The sequence below is a fragment of the Paramormyrops kingsleyae genome, chromosome 1 (genome assembly GCF_048594095.1).
Source record: "Paramormyrops kingsleyae isolate MSU_618 chromosome 1, PKINGS_0.4, whole genome shotgun sequence".
Taxonomy (NCBI): Eukaryota; Metazoa; Chordata; class Actinopteri; order Osteoglossiformes; family Mormyridae; genus Paramormyrops; species Paramormyrops kingsleyae.
Genome location: NC_132797.1, coordinates 69,399,873 through 69,422,929, shown reverse-complemented (window position 1 = coordinate 69,422,929; position 23,057 = coordinate 69,399,873). Strand labels below are relative to the sequence as shown.

Sequence of the window (23,057 nt, the reverse complement as noted above, 5' to 3'; positions counted from 1 at the left end):
AATGTGAAAATTCTAATATGTAAAGAGCATACCATATAGTTAAAAACTTGCATGGAAGTACAATTTTGTCATGGCAGGGTAAAGGTAAATAAAAGCACACTGGCAACAGTAGGCATATCATCATCGGCCTCCCCCGGGTGGTTTTATAAAAAAAAAAAAAGTCCAGGAGAAGATGGGCCACTAGCCAATGGGCAGGAGGAAATGGCGGCCTTGTTGCCCTTATTAAAAGTGGGAAGGACGGCAACAGGCACCTCTAAAAGAAAACAAGAAGTGAAGTAAAAACAATTTTAAAAACCCACAAAGATCACTGTAGAGCCAGTGACCCTGGTAGTTAGTTCCAGATCTCCCAGTGATGCTGGGAGAGTGCCAGCAGATGGCATGATCATTCACCTCCAGTGCGTTGCTGAGGGCGTGGCTCACAAAAGATGGGTCCTGAAATTTGATTGGTCAGGCCTGCGTGCAAGCGAAGGGCCTGGACACAGTGAATAACATTACAAAATGTGTAATAATACTGTGCTTTTGAAGACCTCCTTTAAATAGCCATCTATCATCCGGTAGCTTCTCCGGTACAGGATCATGGAGTTACTTGAGCGCAGAGAAAGATTAGACTCTGATAAGTTCACCACAGCGACAGTTCAGAGACACCAGATCATTTAATTGCATGCAGATGTGAAACTGCAGTGCCACTCTTAAAAAAATCTGCTTCATTGATGCATATATCTACAATAGCTCAAGATGTATGCTTTGATATGGTGGTATGTTTTATCGAACGAGGGTAATACGACATGTATTTTCCTGAGTTTATCTGGAGACCTCCATATCACACCTTCATCTCCTCACTTTACATAAGAAAAAAATTTGGGACATGAAATTTAAAGCTTAAGATATAAAACTTCAAATTTCACACCTTATGTAACATGATGATGTGGGGGGGGGGGGGGGTCCAGTTGTGAATATACTAATTTTATTTTCAAATTAAAATCCAAAACCCTAACCCAAAAAACAGAGGCGACATCTCACACAGCATCTGAATATGGGTTGTGACATTGACACACATGGTAGCTGTTTTTTCCGGTTAACTAAGCTGGAGATTTTTATGCTTATGCAACATCAGCATTGTTTTGGTGTCAGGGAAGGAGATATAAGATTGGGGATGTGCAAGGGCCTGGTTTGTTGTTCCCAATGCTTTATTTCACCAATGCTCAGCAGAGTTTGGGGTGATGTGGCTCAGTGGTAGAGTACATGCTTTGCATGTATGTAGTCCTGAGTTCCATCCCCAGTGCTTCCTTACCTCATGCAGGCTGTTGTCCCAGTTTCTTCTGGGAACCTAAATCCAGTACTTTGGAGATGTGATACTGATCCTCATTTCCTTCTGTTAATGAGTAAGGCTTATTAAAATCAAACGCTGTATTTATACATGACAGAACATAGGCAGCATATTCAGATACAGTTAATTATACTCTTCTTAAGCAGCATTAATATGCATACTGTTTATAAACACATTTTTTTTTCTTAAGACTCGATTTAAACCCTAGATTTCTCTGGTGCTGTTATTAGATCAATCGTCTATGTCATTATTTTCCAGTATTTGGATAAATGCAACACATCTGCAACACGTGTATTATAAGTATTCCACAGTATGCAGCGCCCAGAGAAAGAATGTGAATTATTCATGGTGGGCGGAGCCAGTACGTGGGGTGAAAGGTCACGGGGATGCGGCGTGCGTTGTTTGGCGCCAGTGTTTTCGCGGGGATTGGAGCGATCTTGGAGGGCTAAGCGAACTGTTGTTTCTAAATAAAACATTTTAAATTAGGTATTCCTGTAAATAGCTTTGTAGCTTACTTGGATATTACATGCATTTCGAGTTTTGTCGTGTTACGTCAAAGATACCGAGGTAAGAAGTGTGTTTTAGATGTTTCTGGTTAGCTGCTTGGCTATGTTACCTTAGCTTCAGTGCGCTGCAATGGAGTTACGCAGTCAGATAGTTTGCCATGACGCTGGAAACTTGGCTTCGCTATTGTGGGCAACGTGGAATATAGTTTTAGCACAACGTTGAGAGTGACCAAAGTACCCACAATCAAATGCTGATACGTTTACATATACTGTTTACTTAAATTCTTTAATTCATCTGTACTACTAGTTTAAAGCACACGAGTCCAACATTATCGTCCCTAAATATGCTATCGTGTTCTAATTATTCATATAGAAATAATGTATTTTGCTGTTTAAATGAAACCTTGAATAAACTGCAATGCTTGTGCCGTTTTTTCCTTACTAATGCTTGTACTAATGTTTCTGCGTATTATGTTTGCTTGGTCTGTATCTCACGATTGAATATAATGTCTAATTCCCTATTAAAGGAGTTCATTATTAGTTTTTACGATCGTATCCCGTTTAGAATGTAAACAATTGGACGAATACCAACTCTTATTGCAAGTAAAAATAACTCGCAGTTTGAACATGTGATTACTTTTTCACGGAAAACATTAAATATACTTACAAGCAACTTAAATATTCTTGTTGTATTTGGTACATTATGTAAACGTCTTGTTGCAAAGATTTGTTTGGATCAATCAGAACTGGTTGTGTTCAAACTGTGTCGTTCAAATGGATTGTCACCATGCCTACAGCTTAGAGTGCACTTGTGAACCGTTTTTCCCTCACGACCGTCCCTTTAATCGTTGCGTATACCCCTTTATATTGGTACTTCCTTTCTAACCATTTGACTTCATATATTATTTTCTTTTATTGCTGTAAATCTTTTTAGCTAAATGCATGAGGGTAGTAGGTGCTGTTGTAGTCCAGAAGATGTGATGAGAATATCGGTGTATCATGTCTTCTGTTTCCCCGAAGTGGATTTTACCCACTTTAATCAATTTTTGCATTTAAGTGTGAAACAATAAGAAGTCATTTGGAGTCATTTTGGATCTGGTGATCCTCTATGACTGGGTGTTCCTGTGCTTTTTTTCAGGTTGTGAGGACGATGACCTCGACCAACTCCAGCCTCCTCCCTCTCCTCGAGTCCCTGGAGGACTCGAGTGTGGGTCAGACAGAGCAAACCGATGCATATCTGACCATCACAAGGTACATTCATACCCAGCCATGTTGGAGTTTAGTGAGATTTGCACTGATGGATTCTGGGCAGTCCATCGCTTTAAGATCAGGAGCGTCTGTGCTTCTTTGTTTCCTTTCTCTTCAGCCGCTTGAGTGGAGAGGATGGACGTAATTTTCTGCCTGCAGTAGTAAAGCACTTTCCACGTTTGGGAAAAGTTTTTCAGGTATGGGGGTAACTTAGCTGTTGTGTTTCGGAAAAAGTGTTAAAACAGCTTAATGTATGGTATTCGGCATTGAGATCCGCTGCCATCTCTTTTCAAGCCTTTGGTTTTCATAGATCTCCCTTAATGTCAAATCCGCATGGTTTTTTTTTGTTGCGCTGCTTGTGCAAAATGAAGTCTTGCCAAATAATATATATATTTTTTTTTTTACTTGTATTTGTTAGACTCACATCTCATGTCAAAACATCGAACTGAGCCAGGCTGCATTGCAAGCTTTGGGGTTCTGCGTCTTCCATAGTAACGTTGTCTCTGGGATCCCAGGTAGCTATTCTGCCAGCGAAGGGCTTTGTGTTAATTTCTTTCTGTATCATTACTTTTTTATTTGTAGCAGTCGAGTATATTTATGCTCAACATTTGGCTGTGTATGTATATTTTGTTTTGGTCTTCAAATTCTAAATTCTTCTGTTTTTTTTTTTTTTTTTTTTTTTTTAATTCAGAAAACATCTCAGAAGAACTTCTTTCCTCTCTCGCCTCCCTGGTTGTCAACGTCAAAGATAAAAACACATGTACACGGGCTTTGTGGGTGATTTCTAAACAAAACTTTCCTGTAGAGGTGGTTGCCAAGAAGGTGAGTGAACTGCAGAAAATTCTTTATTTTTCTATATAAATTAAGACATTGTGTATCACAAAAAATTGAGACGTCTAATTGTAGAGGTTAAAGCTTCTAGCCAATGTGGAGATGGTTAGAGGCTTTATTGCATGAAGCAGGGCTAAATTGTAAGATTTCAGAGTTTACCAATGAAAAATGAATGTAAGCTCTAAACCAAGGAACCATAAAATTGACAGAATGTAAAGAGTACTGAAGAAGTTCACAAGCTGTTCATCTGAATTATACATTTTAAACAATATTTTTCAATCTACTCAATTGGACCAACTTATGGGAGGGTAATTCTTCTGGTCGGCACGAGTTGGGATTTATTAATGAAATGGTCCACACACGTACATACGTGTATATACCTTTCTTATAATTAGTTTTCTTGCAGTTGAATTCTGGAATGTTTTTGACATGAAAGTGGCCTGTTGAATTGACCATACGATGCACATCTGTTAATCCTTCAGGTGCCAGAAATTCTGAAAACACTGGAAGTGGTGCAAGCAAGGGAGGACATCCAGTCTGTTATAATCGGCCATGAGGCGCTTAATGTCGTCATCAGGCAAGCAAGTCACGTGGCTGTAGATGTGGTTTTGTGGTTTCACTTGAGTTCATGTCCCATGTATTTATTTGTGCATTTCAAAGGGTCAGTAGATCCGTTGTTTAATAATATTGGATCTTGTATAGCAGGGTTCTTCAAATCTGGACCTTGATTCCAAATCCAGGCCTTGTTTTCAGTTCTCCCAGGTAGTTTAATAATTACTGATTCTGATTGGTCAGAGGCTTCACACCTGGCCGACAGGTAAAGGAAGGCTGGAAAACCAGCAGTTCTCGGACCTTGAGGACCGTGATTTGAATAACCCTGCTGTATAGAATGCTAGTCGAATAGTAAATTGGTCTGTCGCCAGTACAGTCTAGTCAGTCATTTACTTTTCTGTCATTTTTTTTTCTAACACTGGTTAGACTGCTGGAGCAGACCCCTGTTCAGATGGGTGAGGCAGCAGTGCAGTGGGCCAAACTGGTGATTCCGCTGGTGGTCCACTCTGCCTCTAAGGTCCGTCTGCGGGCCGCAGCCGCCTTGGAGATGGGCATGCCTCTGCTCCTCAAGAAGCAGCAAGAAGTGGCGGCCATCATTGAGCCCCTTATGTCCTCAGTAAGTGGAATCTTATCGGCCATTGTTTGTGTCGCGCTGATTATGCTTAGCTATTCATTTCTCTCATGCTTTTTGGTTCCACCATTCTCTAGAAGCTGATTCCCGAGCTCCAGAAACTCTTTTCCTCCAAGAATGAGAGCAATGTTCTGAAACTCTGGCCTTTGTTTGTAAGACTCCTGGGAAAAGTAAGAGGCGCAACATGCTTGCAAATTGCTAGATAACTAAATTGTGCTTATTCTCTGCTCCGTGTCATAATATCGGATGCTGCGTAGAACACTAATGAAATCGTTGATTAGTCCGTCACCAGTAGTTAGTCAATCATTCACATTTTCTTTCAATTTTTATTTTTATTTTTAATACTCCTCTAGTTAGAATTGGAAGGTAGATTACAATAATTTTCACGCAAGTCTAACTAATCTATTGCCATTTATAATCTGTAGGTTGAGGAAGACCAAGAGGAATGACATTTAAATCTTTATTCATAATAGATTCTAATACAGGATATGCATATATATATTTTTTAGCCCAAAATATGGCTGCATTTTGAATCCTACACAGCTGTGCCAAGGGTTTCCTTTGATTGTATTTCTACATTGCATTTGCTGTATTCAGCTTCTTCATCGAGGAGGACCTTTCATCAACTCATTGCTGCATCTGGAGGAGCTGGGTTTCCGAAGTTCCTCGCCAGTTATCAAGAAGATCGCCTTCATCGCCTGGAAGAGTCTCATTGACAACTTTGCCCTCAATCCAGGTGAGATGAATGGTGACGTACTAGCTTCTTGGCGCATCTTTGGGGGGGGGGGGGGGTACCAGTATTGGACGTAGTTGGTGGTACTGCATGCTGATTTATTTATTTTTTCCCACTCCTTCTACACCCTACTTAGTCTTTCTGACGGCAATTTCAGCCTCAGTCTTGCGCCATTCCACTGCCACACACGTATACAGCCATTATCAGTCTGCAAATATGGCAGAACCAACTACTGGGTCACTTCTTTTTGGAGCCAAATACTGGGCCGAATATATTTAATCTTAAAAAAGACTTGGAGAGTTTGTCAGTCATGATCAGTGATCGTTTTGTGGCTTGTTTGTGTGTGTTGCTCTGTGAATTATGCAAGGCACTAATGTGAAATGAAAGTTTAATGTAAAACAAGCTAATTTTAAAGGTCATCTTCAGTTTTTCCCACGGCGGCATGATGCCTGTTTCCTTGCAAACCCTTAATATCGTATATATGTTCTTTTTTTTTTTTAAATTGTTGGCTGGAGTATCGCTGAACCTTAATAGAAAGGGGCTTGTACCACATGGTTTTTTTTCTTTTCTGTTTGAAGTAAATGCTTCTCTCTACTGCACCTGTTCATCAGTTTGTTTCTGTGATCAGCTTCTCTCTACTGCACATGTTCAGCAGTTTGTTGCTGTGATCAGCTTCTCTCTACTGCACCTGTTCAGCAGTTTGTCGCTGTGATCAGCTTCTCTCTACTGCACATGTTCAGCAGTTTGTCGCTGTGATCAGCTTCTCTCTACTGCACCTGTTCAGCAGTTTGTCGCTGTGATCTGGACCTGAGGCTGAGCCCTTTCTTTAATTGCTCTCCGGCAGAGATCCTGTGCAGCGCCAAGCGCCTGAAGCTGCTCATGCAGCCACTGAGCTCCATCCAAGTGAGGACCGAGGCCTTACTACTCACTAAACTGGAAGTGTGGTGGTACTTGGTGGTCAAGCTGGGTCCCAATCTGGCAGCCAACTTTGAGCAGGTATTTAATGACATCAGACTGAACACTTCTGCTTCATACCTGCCTGTCATTTTATGGTATCGTAAGACATGTAAATTGCGATCTACAAATTTCTGTAAATGTTGTCGCCCCCGCTATTCAGGTCCCCCTAGATGTTATTTATGAGGTTATATTCTGTGTGTAGGTTGGCGTTCCTCTCCTCCAGAGTGCAATAAATGCAGAATCACAGTCCCAAACTCCAGTGACTCCTGCCAGAAACACCAGTCAGAATACCAGTGTTGCATCCTGTACACCTAAAGCAGGTAAAATAAGCACACTGGCTCAACCGGCTCAGGCAGTTTTTGGTTTTAGATGCAGTGCACTATGAAATTTAGATGCTGGTTTAAGAACGGTAATCACTGTCTGACAGCTATAAGCCAAGTTCTGTAATGCAACCCATATACACAATATGCACAAAATATAAAATATTCAGTATTTTTGTGGTGCTTTATGTGCTACTACATTTATAAATCCTAGGAATAAAGCGTTACTGTAGCTGTTTGAGTGGGGCCCATTGTGTGGGCCCTTCTCTAGTCGTTTTAGAGGCTCACGTAATTAACGTTGATGAGTGCTTGATTTTTGGGCCTCTCCTCATGGCCATAGCCCTGTTCCTCTTTGGTGTCTTCCAGGTAACCTTACCTTAAATAGCCCGTGTTCAACTCCCAGGATGAATCTGAACAGCAGTGTAAATGGGCAGCAGCCCTTCACGTCCATCCAGCTTCTGGGGCTGGAGATGTTGCTACACTATTGTATGGGTCCTGCGGTTACAGATGCTGCAGCTCAACATAAGCTACAACTCAGCCTGGGTGAGAGTTTCTTCCTAATTTTAAAACATGCACACTTATCTGCTCACTTGGATAATTGGTGTAATTGGAACCTCTCCCCTGCTTATCTACCAGAGCCCCTGGTCTGTCCCTTACTAGCCAGCCCGTCAACTTTCAACAAGTTCTCAAGTGTTCTTATCAGTGCAGTTAGGGATGGGTTCATCACAGTTGGCAAAGATGCCTCAGGTAACGTGCTCAAATTCATTGTTTTTAGTCTAATCTCAGAAAATACTTCCATCAGCATCGTCAAATCAGTATCGTTAAAGAATTTATGTAATGAGCGCCGTGTTTAGTTGCGTTTGGAAACTCTGTGTCGATCTGACAAAAGGACCCCTATTCTCGTATCCCATTTTGCCACAGATGCCTTACTTGTCCTAATTTGGAATAACCTCGTTGGATTAGTTGTGGCTGCGGTAGAGACGGGTAAGTGGTCAGAATTTGGTCCCATTGGAGATTCTTAAATCAGTGAAATCAGTCTCTATCTGTATCTCTGTCTTTCTCTCTATATATATCCATCTCTATATCTTCATATATATGTATGTACATCTATTGTGCTTTAATTTGAAAATCCCGTAATGCCATATTTATTCTCGGCTGTGTAAAGCAAATAGGAATTGTTGCTCGTGCACATCTCCGCTTTACCATGTGCTGCGTGTGCTGCTCATTGGCCTGTGTTCATTACAGCTGGCAATAAGAAGGAGAGGCAGGGCTCTGAGGCACTGACCGTGCTGCTGCAGACCCTGCAGTCCGTGGTCTCTTCTGAGGCCCTTCCCACTAACCGCACCTTGGTAAGGCTGGCTGCTAGAATTCCGAGGCTGCTGGAAATGCTAATATGCAAATGATTTCTTGTGGATATATGCGTACTGCGTTGTGTAAATCCCCAGTGCAATCCCAGGTTTATTAAAGGCAACCAGGCTTGTTTTTGCTTTGGATTTGCTTTGCTTTTTGTTTTGTTCTTTGTTTTGTTTGCAACATCAGTGTTCCACAATGGAATTTGTACTTGTATGTAGTCGTCTTGAATTTGGGTGGTATTTAATTTGTCTTGTTTGTCTTGGTATTCAGTCATTATAAGACGAAGGATGCTTCTTGGTTATTCTTGTTTGGTTGTACCATAGGCTCTTCTTGAAGCTACAGTAAAAAGACTTCCTCACAAGATACTGGGATCTGCTGCATATCAGGTGGCCAACATGGATGTTTTAAATGTACGTGTAGCTTTTTGTTCCACATTCTGTTGTTCAGTTTTTGTTACGTGGGTTTTCATGCAGGATGCACTGATATATAATGTTGACGGAGACCATGTCATGACCTCTGGGGCAGCCACCAAATAATTGCCCTGATATATTTGCCAATATAAAAATCAGGTGGTCTCAGGATTTTTTTGATTTAAAAATCTGTTTGGACAGGCCTGCCATTGTATGTATTGCACATGTAAATCAGTATTTACCTCACCCCCAACCCTATCCTTTCAGGGTACCCCGGCACTGTTCCTCTTTGATCTCTTCTTTAACAGCTGCCTCTTGCCTTCGTTTGTGCTGGATGAGAGGTAGGTATTTCTGTTTTGTTTATCTTCCGGCAGCCATAGTGTTTTTCTTGCAAATGAAAGGGCTCAGTAACATTACTGGGATTTGCTTAAGGGCTGATTCTTGCTTAATTTATAACCGATGTAACCACATTGAAAAGTAAAACTAAACTATCTCAAATGAGAATAATAATAAACTGAATAAATCAAAACTAATAACATTGACGCAGAAACATACAGTGGCTTATGGCATTGCAGTACAAACATTGTATTTTAGTTTGTAGGCATCTGGGAGTCTTTCTCAGCCGATTGTTCTTAATCTTTAGCCATTTTTATCATTCTGATCATAAAGGGTAGAAAAGGTATTGATAAGCTTTGGTCCGCCTGCTTAGACTTCTGCTGCTTTTTCCCTTTGCCAACGAAAGATTGAGACTCACTTGCATCACTAAATGGAGTAGAGCTGCTGTAGTCCATGATGTCGACGCTGAAAATGCTTCACTGAATGCTTATTTGGCTCAGCCTCTCCTGTGCTTCTTGCTTGCCTGAACTTGCTGTCATTTTCTGCAGGTTTTTCGTTTGCTTGGAGCTGTTGGTCAGCTGCGGCCTTTCAGGGCCCACATCCTCTCTCGCCTTCAGCGAGTCAGTTCTCCGGATCATAGGACGTGCTGCAGATGTCGTGCCAGACAAGGAGCACCTTTGGAGGATGTGGAGCATTGTGGTCAATCCGCTGACAGACACAATCATGCAGGTACATTCAAGGGCAAAAAGACTGAACTGACATGTCTGCAAGGCCCCTGCTGTACACATGACACTTACGTTGTACCCCTGTTTCAGACCAATGAGGTAAACCAGGGTGATGCTCTGGAACATAACTTTACTGCAGTGTATAGTGCCTTGATGTTTCCCCTCAGTCATCTGCTGCTTGGCCAGGCCCTACCCCAGGTACGTTTTTGCTTTTCCTTTGCCGCCTCTGGGTGTCTGGGAAAAGTGATTGAAAGGTTTTCAAGGCTTTCAAATTTTATCACATATGCATCTGTACACTGTAGTATTGTGTAGCAGAATTTTTTCTGGATTGTGTTTGAAGGAAATTTGCAATGCAAAGAGATGGTAGTATTAAAAAAAAAAAAAAAAAAAAAGAAATAAATGAGAATTAAACAAAATGACTGCGAAGTGGTTTAAAAACAGAGCATTAGATCCAGCATAAAGTTTGCAATGACAGTGTGAGATAATAAAAAGGAACCTGCTGTGTTTAATTTGTGTGCAGATGACTCAGAAGTCCCTGCTGGGCACATGGTCCAGAATGTACAAAGCTTTTGCTCGCTGCTCTGCCCTGGTTGCTACTGCTGAAGAGAATGTGTGTTGTGAGGAGCTGTGCTGCAAGATAGCTGCTGCTTTAGACAAACAGGCACTTGCGGTGAGTTTCTGAAAGACAGCAGTGTGGGTTTATACTGGAGGCCGAAATCAGCGTTCGTGGTTTATCTCAAAATATGTTTGTCCATTTGCCATTTTTGTTTCTTCCTCTGTGGTTTATTTGTATCAGTTTTCTTTTGCAGAATCTTTCAACACTGGATGCAGTTGCAAATATTCTGCTGGTTATCATCGAATGTGTGGACTTCTCTCCTTATACTGCTAAGTTTCAGCAGAAGAATAAATGTAAGGCATTTCTGGTCCAGTACTTGTCTTTGATCCTGGTTTTATGGGGGTTTAGCAGTATACTACACAAAATTACAGTAATTAGTACAGTAGGGGTGATTCTATACTAACTAATAAAATCAATTTTGTCTGTGTTGGCATACAGATTTTGATATTAAGTCACACTTCCCTACTTTCAGCTCCCCACACACCGTTGAATTGGGGAAGAAAGAAGAATAAGGCTCTGGGGAACCTTGCCAGCTTTCAGACTCTCCTCGTGCTGTCCATGGACTCCCTCCTCTCCCAAGGGACCTCTGAGACCGGAGAGAGCTCCGGGGCGTCCCTGTGTGGAGCGGCCTCGGTTCTGTTTGCCGCCCTGTCCGTTCTCTTTAACAATCTGGCCGTATCCACGGCCATCCAGGAAGTCGTGTCCAGCCTTTCCGGTCTGTTAGCTGCGTTCTTTGAGCAAACGGGAAGGTAAGCAGCCCGTGTTCAGTGAACGTGTCCTTGGGCTTCCTCCCTTACCCTTTTAGAATATATCTTCAATTATTTCTTATTTGTAGGGCTCAGAATGAACAGCAAGATTTCTTCCAGAGTGTTGCTCCGAAGGTAATGACTTGCATGCAGTGTTTTTTTTTTTTTTGTACATTGTTTTGATATTAACTAGGCAATGAATACATTTATGGTATTACACACACACACACACACACACACACACACACACACATATCCAAAAATACCCATCAGTATGTGTTCAATGCCTAGTTCATAGATGTGTTTGCATGATTCACTTCTCACGGTGGATGTCTTCACTACAGCTGGAGAAGCTCGTTGGTGAGATGCTGACCTGTCTGCAGTCGCGAACAGTGATGTCCTATGACAGCGAGCTCCTCGTCCTGCTGGTGCCCTTGCTCCGTGTACTCCTGCCCCACAAGAGCAAGCAGATCCGCACGCTTGTCACTCAGTTCTGGAATGCCACCTTTGGGAACGCCCCTGTTCTCACCTACCCAGAGGAGCTCAAGTAAGTGTGCCTGGGTCTGGTGGTTGTCTAAGTTTGCTGGCTTTTTTTTTCTCTCCAAAACCAGGTCCCACAGAATGCTTAGTGGTGAAAAACATGGTTTTATGTGACTACAAGTAGTACAGATACTTGTTTAGTCTGATTTGAATGATCTGACTTAAAACTGAATCATTACAAAAGGCGCTTTTCCACCCCAGGAACCTTGTTCAGGAACTTGTCACACCGTGGGTACTCAGCCTTACTGTAGTTCCTTGATAGTTCCTGAACCTTTTTTAGTCCATGTTCTCAACCAAGAACTGCTGGGTTAGGCTTATAGCGATAAACTTTTCTGATTGGTTCACCACAAGCACCGTTGCCAACTTAGAAGTTATTCTGGACGTCTTGGGAAAACGGGTAGAAGTAGTGGAGCAAAAAATTGAGCAGATGGAATTATTTTTGTACCTTAATTGCTTTAAATGCATTAATGAATACTTTTTGCTTGGTTCTCCATATTTATGCATCAGAAAATTTGATCAGTAACGACTTTTAATATCACCGATGGCCGGTGCTGAAATTTACTGTTTATTAGGAAAATATGACATTTGTTTTCCCCAAAATATAAACAAAGATTGATCTTGCTGGCCAGATTTATTAACAAATTATAAATGGCACAGGCTGTACAAGGCTGTATAAATAGAATGCGATGCGTCCTATATTTTCGAGCCAATCAATTGTGTATGAAATTGTGTGAAATTTAACCTAGAAGCTTTTTGCGTCTCCCATGCCTCTATAGCGTAAAAGTTACAGTGCCTGTTGTGCGTTGGGAAAGTGACACAAGTGGCCAGGAGCTATAAAAGTTCCAGGTTGAGATGGCCCAGCAACTAGGTTACTGAACTTTGGTGAGAATGTGCTTATAGATGTAAAGTTCGGCAAATTGTCCCTTGTTTGAAGGTTCTTCCCTTTTGGCATACGGGCATCCTCAATCCTCGTCAATCCTGCCTGACTATTCATAAGCAATAAGCAGTTCTATAGGCAAATATTTATTTTGCTGTGGCAAATGCCCTGGTAATAGATCTGTCAATGGAACTCCTTCCCTTGGTCTATTTATGAAGGTTTCACAAGATGAATGAAGATCTCTGTAGCTCCTGGCCGGTATTATGTATTGTGTGTTTGCCGTTTGTAATCAGATGTAACACTTTGTGTGTTTCATGTATCTAGTGCATCTTTGTGGGCCACGTGTGGCTCTGTGGTTTAGGACTCTGTGTACACGATTGAAAGGTCGCTGGGTCAGATCCTGTATCTGCAGAGTGCTTTTGCTGTTGGGCCCCTGAGCACGGCCATTAACCCCTCCTGTTCCAGGGGCAGTCTGATTCTACTTTCAGTTATAGTTTTCATCCTAGTCCAACTTGGCCATTGGGGACCCCCAAACAGTCTTCCCCCCCCCCCCCCCCCCCCCTCCTCCCCCCAGTACACCTGAACCAGACGATCAAGAACACTCAGTACCTGGTACTCGTGTGTTGGGAGCTGGCAGGGGCCACGGTGTGGACTGTCTGGGGGTCCACAAGCACTTGGTTGCCCCCAGAGCACTAGTCTAAGGGTGTGGGGCATTATGCTCTGATCAGTGGTGGAGGAAGTACTCAAGCTTAGTACTTAAGTAAAAGTACAAATATCCTGCAAAATATGTACTCGAGTAAAAGAAGTGCTACATCAACAATCTTACTTAAGTGAAAGTACTAAGTACTTACTTTTAAATTTACTTTAAAGTATTTTTAAGTAAAAGTACTCACAATGGTTTGTCTCAACGTCTGGGGTGTGCTGTTTTGTAAAAGAATAGTAGATATACTGACTTACGCCTCTACCGATGTCATTGCTCGTAATAATTACAAGCAACTGTACGGTATATGTGTATTGGAAAGTTTGGTGTCCTTATTGTGCGTGCACTCTGCAATACTGTGTGTACCCTAACATAACTTGTCATCCACATAATTCTATCTACTAGGTATTACCCGCTAATATACCATTAAGATAAACCAATCAGGACATGATATATCTTTAAGTCATTTATGTACTTGCAAAACTATTCATCAAATCTGTTAAGAGCAGTAAAAGGGAAACACAAGGACTCATTCTTTGCTCCTTTGAACTCAAGTAACTTTCTTAAGTACGGCCAAGGATTTCTTTCTGATTCCGAGCTGCAGGGCTCGTGCTCACGCTCAGTCGATGTTGGCTCTGGGTCCATGTTGAATGTCTCATCTTCTTGAAATCAAGCCAGTCTACCAGCTCGTGCTGCTAATTGACGCGCGCTCTGCCATCATTGGATCTAATAAAGCCACCTGATTGGTAGGAAATGGCAAACGACGCCAGAACGCAATAGGCTAACTATTTTTTCATGCAAGATTTTGAGGAAATTGTGTTCATAAAATGTAACGACTAACGGCATAAATTGTAGAAATGTAGTGTAGTAGAAAGTACAGATAATTGCAGTATGCATTATTATTTTTACTTAAGTAAAGTACAAATACGTAAAAATGTACTTAAGTACAGTAACGAAGTACAAATGCTTTGTTACATTCCAACACTGGCTCTGATTCAAGCTTTCTGACTGATGACTTGTCAGTTCAATTGGAGGTGAGTGGCTACATTGATGTTAAGCAGTGATGAACTGCCTTGCAGCCTCTATGTTGAGTCAGTCAGACAGAGTGAGTGTCAGTCCCTGAGCTGAATCTACCAAACTTAGTGAGATCTTGCCCGTTTGCCCTGGAGTCTGAAATAGTCAGACTGGTTTCATATTGTATTTGTGGATTTCATTTAATTGCCCAAAGCAAATCCTGTGCAACATCAAAGTCCAGAAAGAATGTGTGTTTTTTTTTTTTTTTTTAATCTAATCAAAATAACTTTGAATTACATACGTGGAAGAGGAGATGCATCATCTGTTACCTTATGAGTGCACAGCTGGATTTGTCCAGGGAGTGATTTACCTTAGTCGCCCTGTGGGTTAAACACCAGTCATGACTGAATGCTCTGTATGATTTGCAGGTTGATTTTGAGCCAGGTGAAGCAGAACACTATGATCATTTTACCTGGATTTCAAGCTGTAGATCTTAACGATGATTTCAGTGGGCAGTATTCAGTAAGTGCCTTCCTTCCTACAGACAGCTTTCTGAATCGTCTCCGCTTGACTGATCTCTAATGAAGCTTGCACAGCATTTGGCTCACGCCAGTGATTATTTATACTGGTTCTGTGCGTTTGTGGCCATGTAGGGTGAATGTTCTCAGCTTGAAACGAAGATTAGTGGAGTCGGGGTGACACCATCTGGAAAGAGAGACTCGCTGCTGGCCCGGGCTGAGGAACTCCGTCCAAAAACATCTTCCAAACCCCTATTGGTAAGAGCAAGATGTACCCGCTTCTCTTTTTTTGGCAAGAAGCAGTGATTGACAAAGAGCAATGGTGGTAAGAGAGCCAATTAAAGCTGTTGGGTCTTGCCCAGAAGGTCTTGATGGTTGGTCTTCTAAGCCATAGGTAGTTAGTATGTTTGAGGTTAGTGGGGATTGAGTAATACCTGGGCACTGCAAGTAAATACCTGGGCACTGCAAGTAAATACCTGGGCACTGCAAGTAAATACCTGGGCACTGCAAGTAATTAAACGGAAAACCCTTGGCTTTGTTGTTGATGGAATTTGGTCCTCAAGGAAATACAGTTAGTTATTGCTTTCCAGCTAGACTGATGTGCAACGGATGGCTGATAACCTGACATTTTTGGTTTTGGTTGTTGCCCCAGGGTAAGCTTGATTTTGGATCCCCTAAGCGCCCTCGACAAGAGTTACTGGAAGAGGAGGCCTCTTTGGATTTTGTGTTTATACCCCCGGAGCCCAAGGAACGAGTGCTGACAGAGCATCAGAAAGAAGTAATGAGGAATAAAAGGTCAGGTTTGCTACAGGGGCTTACTGACTTAACTGTTTGTGTTAAATTGGTCTAGTTCACAACAACTTCTGATTTTTAGATAGTTAGCTGTAAATTCCTATAAAAGTACCTTTTCACTGGCACTGCTATGGCAGAACTGGCACCAGAATCCAACCTTTGCCTTTTTGACATTTAGAATGAGATCCACGTATCTGCTATTGGAACTCATTTTAAAACTTAGCGAGGCAAGATTTTGAACCACGCCATTTACGAGATCGCTCGGCACACTGTTATTGCGTGGTTTTTTACCTAGTATGAGTCGAAATAACCAGATATAAGTCTCTTGCTGCTAATTCCAGCTTTTGAGTAGTTTTAGTGAAGTTATTGATTGTTACAAATATTGATATTTTCAGTTTTGAAACTATACTAAAACTTCTGGTCAAAAATTAGATTTTAATATGTAGTAAGCTGGACCATGCTTCTCGTATATCTGTTGATATATTTATATTGCATATGTTTTTTGCAGGACTGATATTCCTGCTATGTACAACAACCTAGATGCATCTTTGGACACCACCCTCTTTTCTCAGTACAGCCAGTCCCAAGATGAGTTAATGTGCGTTAGTTTGTGTGTGTGTGTGTGTTTCTTTTTGTGTTGCTTGTGTTTGTGGTGTTTAGTGCTGACAGACATGTCACTAACTTTACTCAATGTGTTTGTATTTAGGAATAAGTTATCTGCAGATGACAAAGCTGCTGATACCCCAGTAAATGAGGTGCGTGTTAAATAGTAGTGGGGGGGATTGATTGTTACAAATCGCAATTCTTCAAGGTGGCTATATTATCACTGAGAGTTAAAAAAATCAATATCTAAGAATCAGTTTAAACATGGGTTACTGAAATGGTTCACACTTGGCATTGCGAGTATGTTTGCCCAGTTGCACATGGCCTGATTTTAAAGTGACTGACAGAGTGGCATGGCATGATTATGATGAATGAGTAAGCGTGTGCAGAGACCTTTCCTGCACCATCTCAATGTAAAGCCACAATTAACCACAAGTGTGTAAAATGTAAACTTTCCTTGAATTTGTGTTCTCCGAACACTAACAGTTTCTAAACAAACTGAACTGTTTACACCTTTTTTTAAGCCCCTCCCTCGAGTCTCGCTTCGCCCCGTGTCTTGCGTTTTCATTGGCTCGTTGCCAGTTGCAACACATTCACAAAAATTGGATTCGAGCAGTCCACATATTTAGCTTCCTAGATATCCAATGCGCATCTGCAATGCATCGGCGACTCTAGCCAGTCACGTCTTTGAACTAATAGCAATTGAGTGCGAATTTATCAGAAGCAACACTGATTTTCCTTTGATCTGGGGCTTTTGTTGACTATCGCAAAAAACCTTTACCAGCATTGGGGCTGATATCATGTACTGTGAACTTGGCATTAGATTTTTAAGCCAGTCTGAATTTTCAGGCAAAAGCACACATTCGTATGATGTATAAAATGAGTTAGCATGTTGGCGTTTTTCCAAAAAAATATCCAAGTTCTGTATAACAGCCGACAGACAAGTCTTAACTACTCACACACTCTGGTATTGGTGTAATTCTTCGGGAAGCCAAACTACTGATTTAAATGAAGTGGGTGGGCCTTTAAGCTCTCTAGCACTTCATATAACCAACTCAAAGCCACAATTAGCATAATGTTTTCCATGTTGAAAATCTACTTGTGAATAAATTTTCACCCGCGTCAAGAAATAAATTTTCACTGTGTTGCAAACTGAAAATGTTACTGAAAGGCACATGGCAGATATGTGTACCATTATAGCCCTAGTCTTTACTTTTAAATGTAGACCTGAAATGCTCCTCAGCAAAATCTGTTAAATTTCCATGCCTATTGAATCAGCAAACCTACAGTATATATTGATATTTCATCAGTTCTGACTAAGGTTGTTCTGTATTTGAAATTGGTATTGAACATATATTGTCGGTATGAGTATGTCCTAACTTGTCTAGCCTTCTCTGAATAGAATTCTGGAGATTCACATCGTAATATATACTTTTATTTTTTGTATTATTCATAGGCCCAACAAGAAAAAATGGATACCGAAGGATTAGCCCAGGATGCAATCAAGTTAAAAAGCAAATCTGCTGAGGAAGGTGCTTGCAATGAGGACACATCAGCTGAAGAGGGCGATATTTCCAGGCAGAGTAATCTGGAGGGCAGCACCAATGACTGCAATGTTTCAGGGTCCCCAGATGTAGTATCCGGGACTCCCCAGAAGCCCACCAGCCGTCGGCAGTCATTTATAACCCTAGAGAAATACGTGGAAGGCCAGACTGCTAGCCCCATTGCTAACAGCAAATTTACTGGTTCACTTGGGACACCGGAAGATCAGGTCAGTAACGCTCCGCTTATGGACACTGAGGCTATGCAGAATCCCACGGTGAAAGAGACCTCACAAATGAGTAGTGGACCAAACGATAGCCATCCTGAGAATGACCAGGAAACGGAGTCAGCCCAGCCGGTGATCTCAGCAGGTGAGGCTGAACAGGGACAGGAAGCAGATCCTGTTGCGAACAATTGCGGCCAAGACACAGCGGATGATGAAGGTATCATACCTAACACCCAGGTAGATAGTGCAGAGGCAGACATTGCTTTAGCAGAGTCTATGGAATGCGCTCCACTAGAAGAGCACCCTAATGATGCCCTGGACAGTTCCCAAAACTCTCAGAATACTCCAGGTTCTGTGGAAATCAGGCGATCAGGCCGACGCAGAAGCAAGCCAATACGCCCCGGTGAGGATCCTAACGAGAAAAACAAGCTGGGGAAGGCGAAGGAACTGCTGACGAATCGGGCAAATGTGCAGAAAACTCCAGCTACTCAGCCGGAGATCTTGTCACAAGGTAGATCAAGCAGAAGAAGCAAGAATGCTGTTGAGCTATTGGCAGTGGAGGACAATGTGAGTAGCAGAACACGCACAGAGCACGCAAAAATAAGGCAGAATAGTCAAGGTAGACCAAGCAGGAAGTGTAGAGTGACTGACGGAGAAGTGCAGGAGGACGAGGATCAGACGAGTGACAGATCTGCTGCAGAAGAAACAAAAAGTAGCAAAAAAAGTGGGCAAAAAGCACAGTTACTCATGGCTGAGGCAGAGGTTTTGTCTCAAAGCAAAATAAGTAAGGTGTCAACACCATTAAACAAGGACCAAGATTCCCAAAATGTGGCTTCTGCAGATTCACAAAATGTGACGCTCTCTCCTCCTAGCCTAGTCGTGGGATCTTCACACGGCAAGCGAACTAGAAAGCTGGCTACAGAGGCAGATTCTGAAGCAAGCAGTGTACCTCCTTATGAGGGCCTGAATGAAAACAAAGTCTTGCAGATAGGTGATAAAGAGGAGCACTCACAAGAGTCTTCCCAGGGATCTGCTAGGTACAGGACACGGCGGTCTTCCCAGATTAATGTTGAGAATTCTGAGTCGGATGCTTCAGAAACCTGTGACAATAGCCATACCTCGAAAAGACGAGGCAGAAAGCCAAACCTGTCAAGTCCCGTCTTGACTCCCAGTCAGCCCAAAAACGAAGCTGAACAGCCAGAGGGAGTCGAGCAAGTGGAAAGTCAGCTAGAGACTAAAATGGAAAGCTCAGAGCTCACTCAAGAGACGGAAACCAAAGCTGCAGTTTCTGACACGGTGGAGCCAGCTGAGACCAAGGAGGCAGAGGAGGTTCTACAGAATGATGTTAAATTGTCAGAAACGGTGGATTCGGATGTTTCTGTCAAATGTCATTTGGAAACCAATGCTGAAGTTGTGAAAAGTATGATTGTAGTATTAGAAAGGACTGAAAAGGGACCAAAGTATGCAGTTCAAGAGGGTTCTGCAGCACCTGTGGAAGGGACAAGTAAAGGTCAGTTTGTGCATGTGTGCCCACATGCTAAGAGGGGGAGGGGGCGTAGGCGCTGTAGGAGCTGCCACTGCAAGACGCGTGGATCCTCATCTCAAGACATTGACTCATGTGACTCTCAAAATACGGTGAGTCTCAGAGAGAGTGCTGCATCTGAAGACTCTCTTGCTGACCCTGACTCTGTAGAATTTCAGCCTGCGGACTCCTCCGTCCATGTTGGCGACTCCAGCACAGATGATGCTGTGTTTGAGCCCAGCGCACCAAGCACTCCATCTGCTGCCAGTTCCACTATTGAAACACATTCGCATGTTTCTGTTTGTAAAGGAGATGGTCAGGAGACTTTGGGAGTTGAGGACACCATTGGTCAAGGTACAAATGGACTTGAGGTAAATGTAGAGGAATGTCAAACCGATGATATTTGTGACCCTGAAGAAATCGTCCCTTTGAGGGAAAGTGTGGAGGAGCATAGTACAGCCCTGGAAGAACCCCAAGGGCTAAATGGAGATGAAAGTGTTGCTCCTTTACTTGAGCAGTCTAACCCAACGTTGGAAGAGGTTGATGGTACACAAGCAAATAACGAAGATGTGGCTGCAGCGGCTGCATGTGCCGCCTTGCCGGACGAGCCTTCCGCTGTCCTACAGGCCCCTACGTGTGTCGACTCTCCACCTAAACAGAAGTATTTGGACACTGTATCAGGTTTGGTGGACGTAGGACACAGTCCCAGCAGTGGGAAGACTCGAGGTGTCTGGTCTCCTTCTGCTTCTCCTTCCACCAGCATTCTCAAGAAGGGACAGAAAAGGCTACAGGAAGAGGAATCGCCATCCCCGCTGCCGAAGGTAGTGTCTGTGGTGTTTGGCTATGTTGAGTGATTTGTATGATCGTTCAGTCTTGAGTGGGTTCACTAATGTTGATTTGGCTATATGACTTTGTAGTCTAGGCGGGTGTCCTTTGCTGACCCAATTTATCATCAAGAACTGGCAGATGACATTGATCGTCGAAGTCCTGTCATCAGATCCTCCGGTAGTAACTCGCCAAGATCCAAGAACAGTGCTATTGCTGTGCAGCAAAAGGTACTTTTCAGTTGCATTTCAGATATGCAGTGATGCGATCCTGCTATGTAAATTTAACCCAGAAAATATTTAATACATAACTTGCTGGATTTTGCTAGCTGCCGCTATTCATAATGTATGAACTTCTCACTAGTTCAGCTTCATTGTCTGGATTTTCCTCATGTTTCACATGACTTTGCAATTTTAGTACATCATAACTCCAACCAAAGGCATCCAGGCGTTAAGCCCACGGAATCTGCGTAGCCCGGGATACAAGAGCTCAAAGAAATGCCTGGTATGTGCAGCACGTTCATGTTTTTGTTAGCTTAAGGAGTCCATGTTCAGTTACCCTGCTGAGTACTTTCACATTCTGGTACCTTGCCAGACTAGTTTACCAGCATTTAATATTCTGACGTGGCTTTTATGGCCTGCTTGTTTCACTGGGAAAATTTTTCCCATTGTCTTGTCTCTTGTGCTGTAACCTAGAAGGAACTGGGAGTTATTTTTCAACATTTGCATCCAGACTGATAAATTCTAAATGCATCATATGGGGCCTCCATTACTGGTGATTAGGGGATGCTAGGAAAACTTGATAGTTTATAATGTGTATAATTGTGTGTGTGCTTTGCACAATTCTAGATGTCTGAGATGAGCCAAGAGCCCAAGCCTATTCCTAAGGACTGTGTCTTCCCAGCTCTGGTTGGCTGCTCTGTTCCTGTTGAGGCCATCTTGCCCCAGCTAACCTCTAATATGTGGTGAGTGTCAGCAAGTTCCTGAAGCCAGTGGTGCAGTTTACACAGTATAGTTTGTATTTAAAACTCTTTATGGATAATTTTCTCAGTATGCAAACTGACCCTCAAAGTCTCTGTAAAGAACTTAAGATCAGGACACAGTTGCTCCCATTTAAATTGTATTCAATATGTAAAGTTTATATTTTTAAGTGTGATTTAATTATATATGAAATATATATGAGAGAGAGAGAGAACCATCTTTTTACTTTTTAATCAGATGATCGAGTTTGTAATATCTAGAGTGTTTTGGACTGTTCCTTGGTGACGAAAGTCTAGCCCTCATGAACCTTTCCCACTGTTTCAGGCCCCGTGGATTCGGGCAGCTGGTGCGAGCCAGAAATATTAAAACCGTAGGAGATTTAAGTGCTCTTACACCCAGCGAGATCAAGTCTCTGCCCATTCGGTCCCCGAAGCTGTCTAATGTTAAGAAGGCTCTGAAAATCTACCATGAACAACAGGTAATATGAGCTAACATTTTTTGACTAGCTATTGTGGAACAGGCTTTATGGAATAATAATAGCTTTGTATGGGATTCTGACCCAGTGTTTAATGACTTTAAATGTTTAAGCGGAAGGGTCGCGATGATCTGAAGGCCTTTGATGAAATGGAATCAATGACCTCTGAGCTAGAAGAGACTGACACACCTCTCAGTCTTGAGGAGGAAAAGGTGTCTCAGAAAGTCATAGGTGAGTTCCCCATTCATACTGAATGCCTTCATAGGTTTTTCTTTTGTTTTAATGGTTATTTTTGCTTTTTTTAATTCTGATATGCTGATGTATTAAGATGTGCAAATTTTTTATGCTAGTGAGCTAGTAGATTTCAAATTGATTTGATTGGAGATTTCTGCCGTATTCACACTTGACGGCCCGCATAATGATTTTCTCCCTGCAGAGACAGAACTGTCTGTCATTCCTCTGGCCACAGAGCAGAAGCCGACGGATCTGCCTTTGGCGGTGAAGGAGCTGGCCTCACGCCTAACGCTAGAGGAGCTGGACCACTGTTCACCAGAACAACTGGTCGTGATGCACGAGCAGCTGAGTGGGATGATGAGAAGCATCGTGGTTCAGCTTCAGAGCCGGCTGCCCTGCAGCACCAATAATGGCTGATCTTGGTGGTCAAATGGTTTGTTTCCCTGCAGTGGAACTGAAGCTGCTGTTCCATGCAGCACCTTCAACACGGTCATAATTCAGTCTTGGCTGTTTTGTCCCTCTCAAGCCTTTGTTTTTTTTGTTTAGTTTTTTTTTTAACTATTTAAACCCTTTGATATTCTGCTTTTAATAGCTGCTTTTAAACCTCCCCCCCCCCTCCCCCCCAAATACACGGATTTTGGTATTATCCCAGCAGAAGGATTGGAGGGAATGCAGAAGGATTGGAGGGAATGCATCAGACCCGGTGGCACTGGTGTGCCCAGACTAGATGACTTTTTAACATGCTAGTGGATTTACTCACTTAGCACTTCAAAAAATATTGTATAAGATGAATAAAGGAGCAAATGGATTTGAGTGCAGTGTGCTCATTGTTTTGTAAGATTGTAATTGTGCCCGTGTAGGGAAATTATTGGGCTTCATATAAAGCTTGAAATGCGTAAGAGTGAGGGTCGCAAAAAT

At 42.4% G+C, this 23,057-nt stretch overlaps 1 protein-coding gene across 1 annotated transcript; it reads left to right on the top strand.

Annotated features, from left to right (window-relative positions):
• Positions 1–1,703: 1,703 nt before the first annotated feature.
• On the top strand, positions 1,704–22,947 carry rif1 (replication timing regulatory factor 1). Its single transcript, XM_023838933.2, has 36 exons — positions 1,704–1,894; positions 2,972–3,084; positions 3,200–3,278; positions 3,500–3,596; positions 3,773–3,903; positions 4,395–4,489; positions 4,891–5,080; positions 5,173–5,265; positions 5,693–5,831; positions 6,673–6,824; positions 6,988–7,105; positions 7,472–7,648; positions 7,742–7,852; positions 8,027–8,089; positions 8,351–8,454; positions 8,782–8,868; positions 9,136–9,209; positions 9,753–9,933; positions 10,020–10,127; positions 10,450–10,599; positions 10,739–10,838; positions 11,018–11,294; positions 11,381–11,426; positions 11,636–11,838; positions 14,851–14,944; positions 15,076–15,198; positions 15,593–15,735; positions 16,241–16,330; positions 16,439–16,487; positions 17,792–20,446; positions 20,543–20,680; positions 20,868–20,954; positions 21,299–21,414; positions 21,755–21,908; positions 22,019–22,136; positions 22,342–22,947. Exons 2-36 carry the CDS (start codon positions 2,984–2,986, stop codon positions 22,554–22,556), a joined length of 6,858 nt encoding a protein of 2,285 aa, XP_023694701.2. The 5' UTR covers positions 1,704–1,894; positions 2,972–2,983; the 3' UTR covers positions 22,557–22,947.
• The last annotated feature ends 110 nt before the right edge of the window (positions 22,948–23,057 follow it).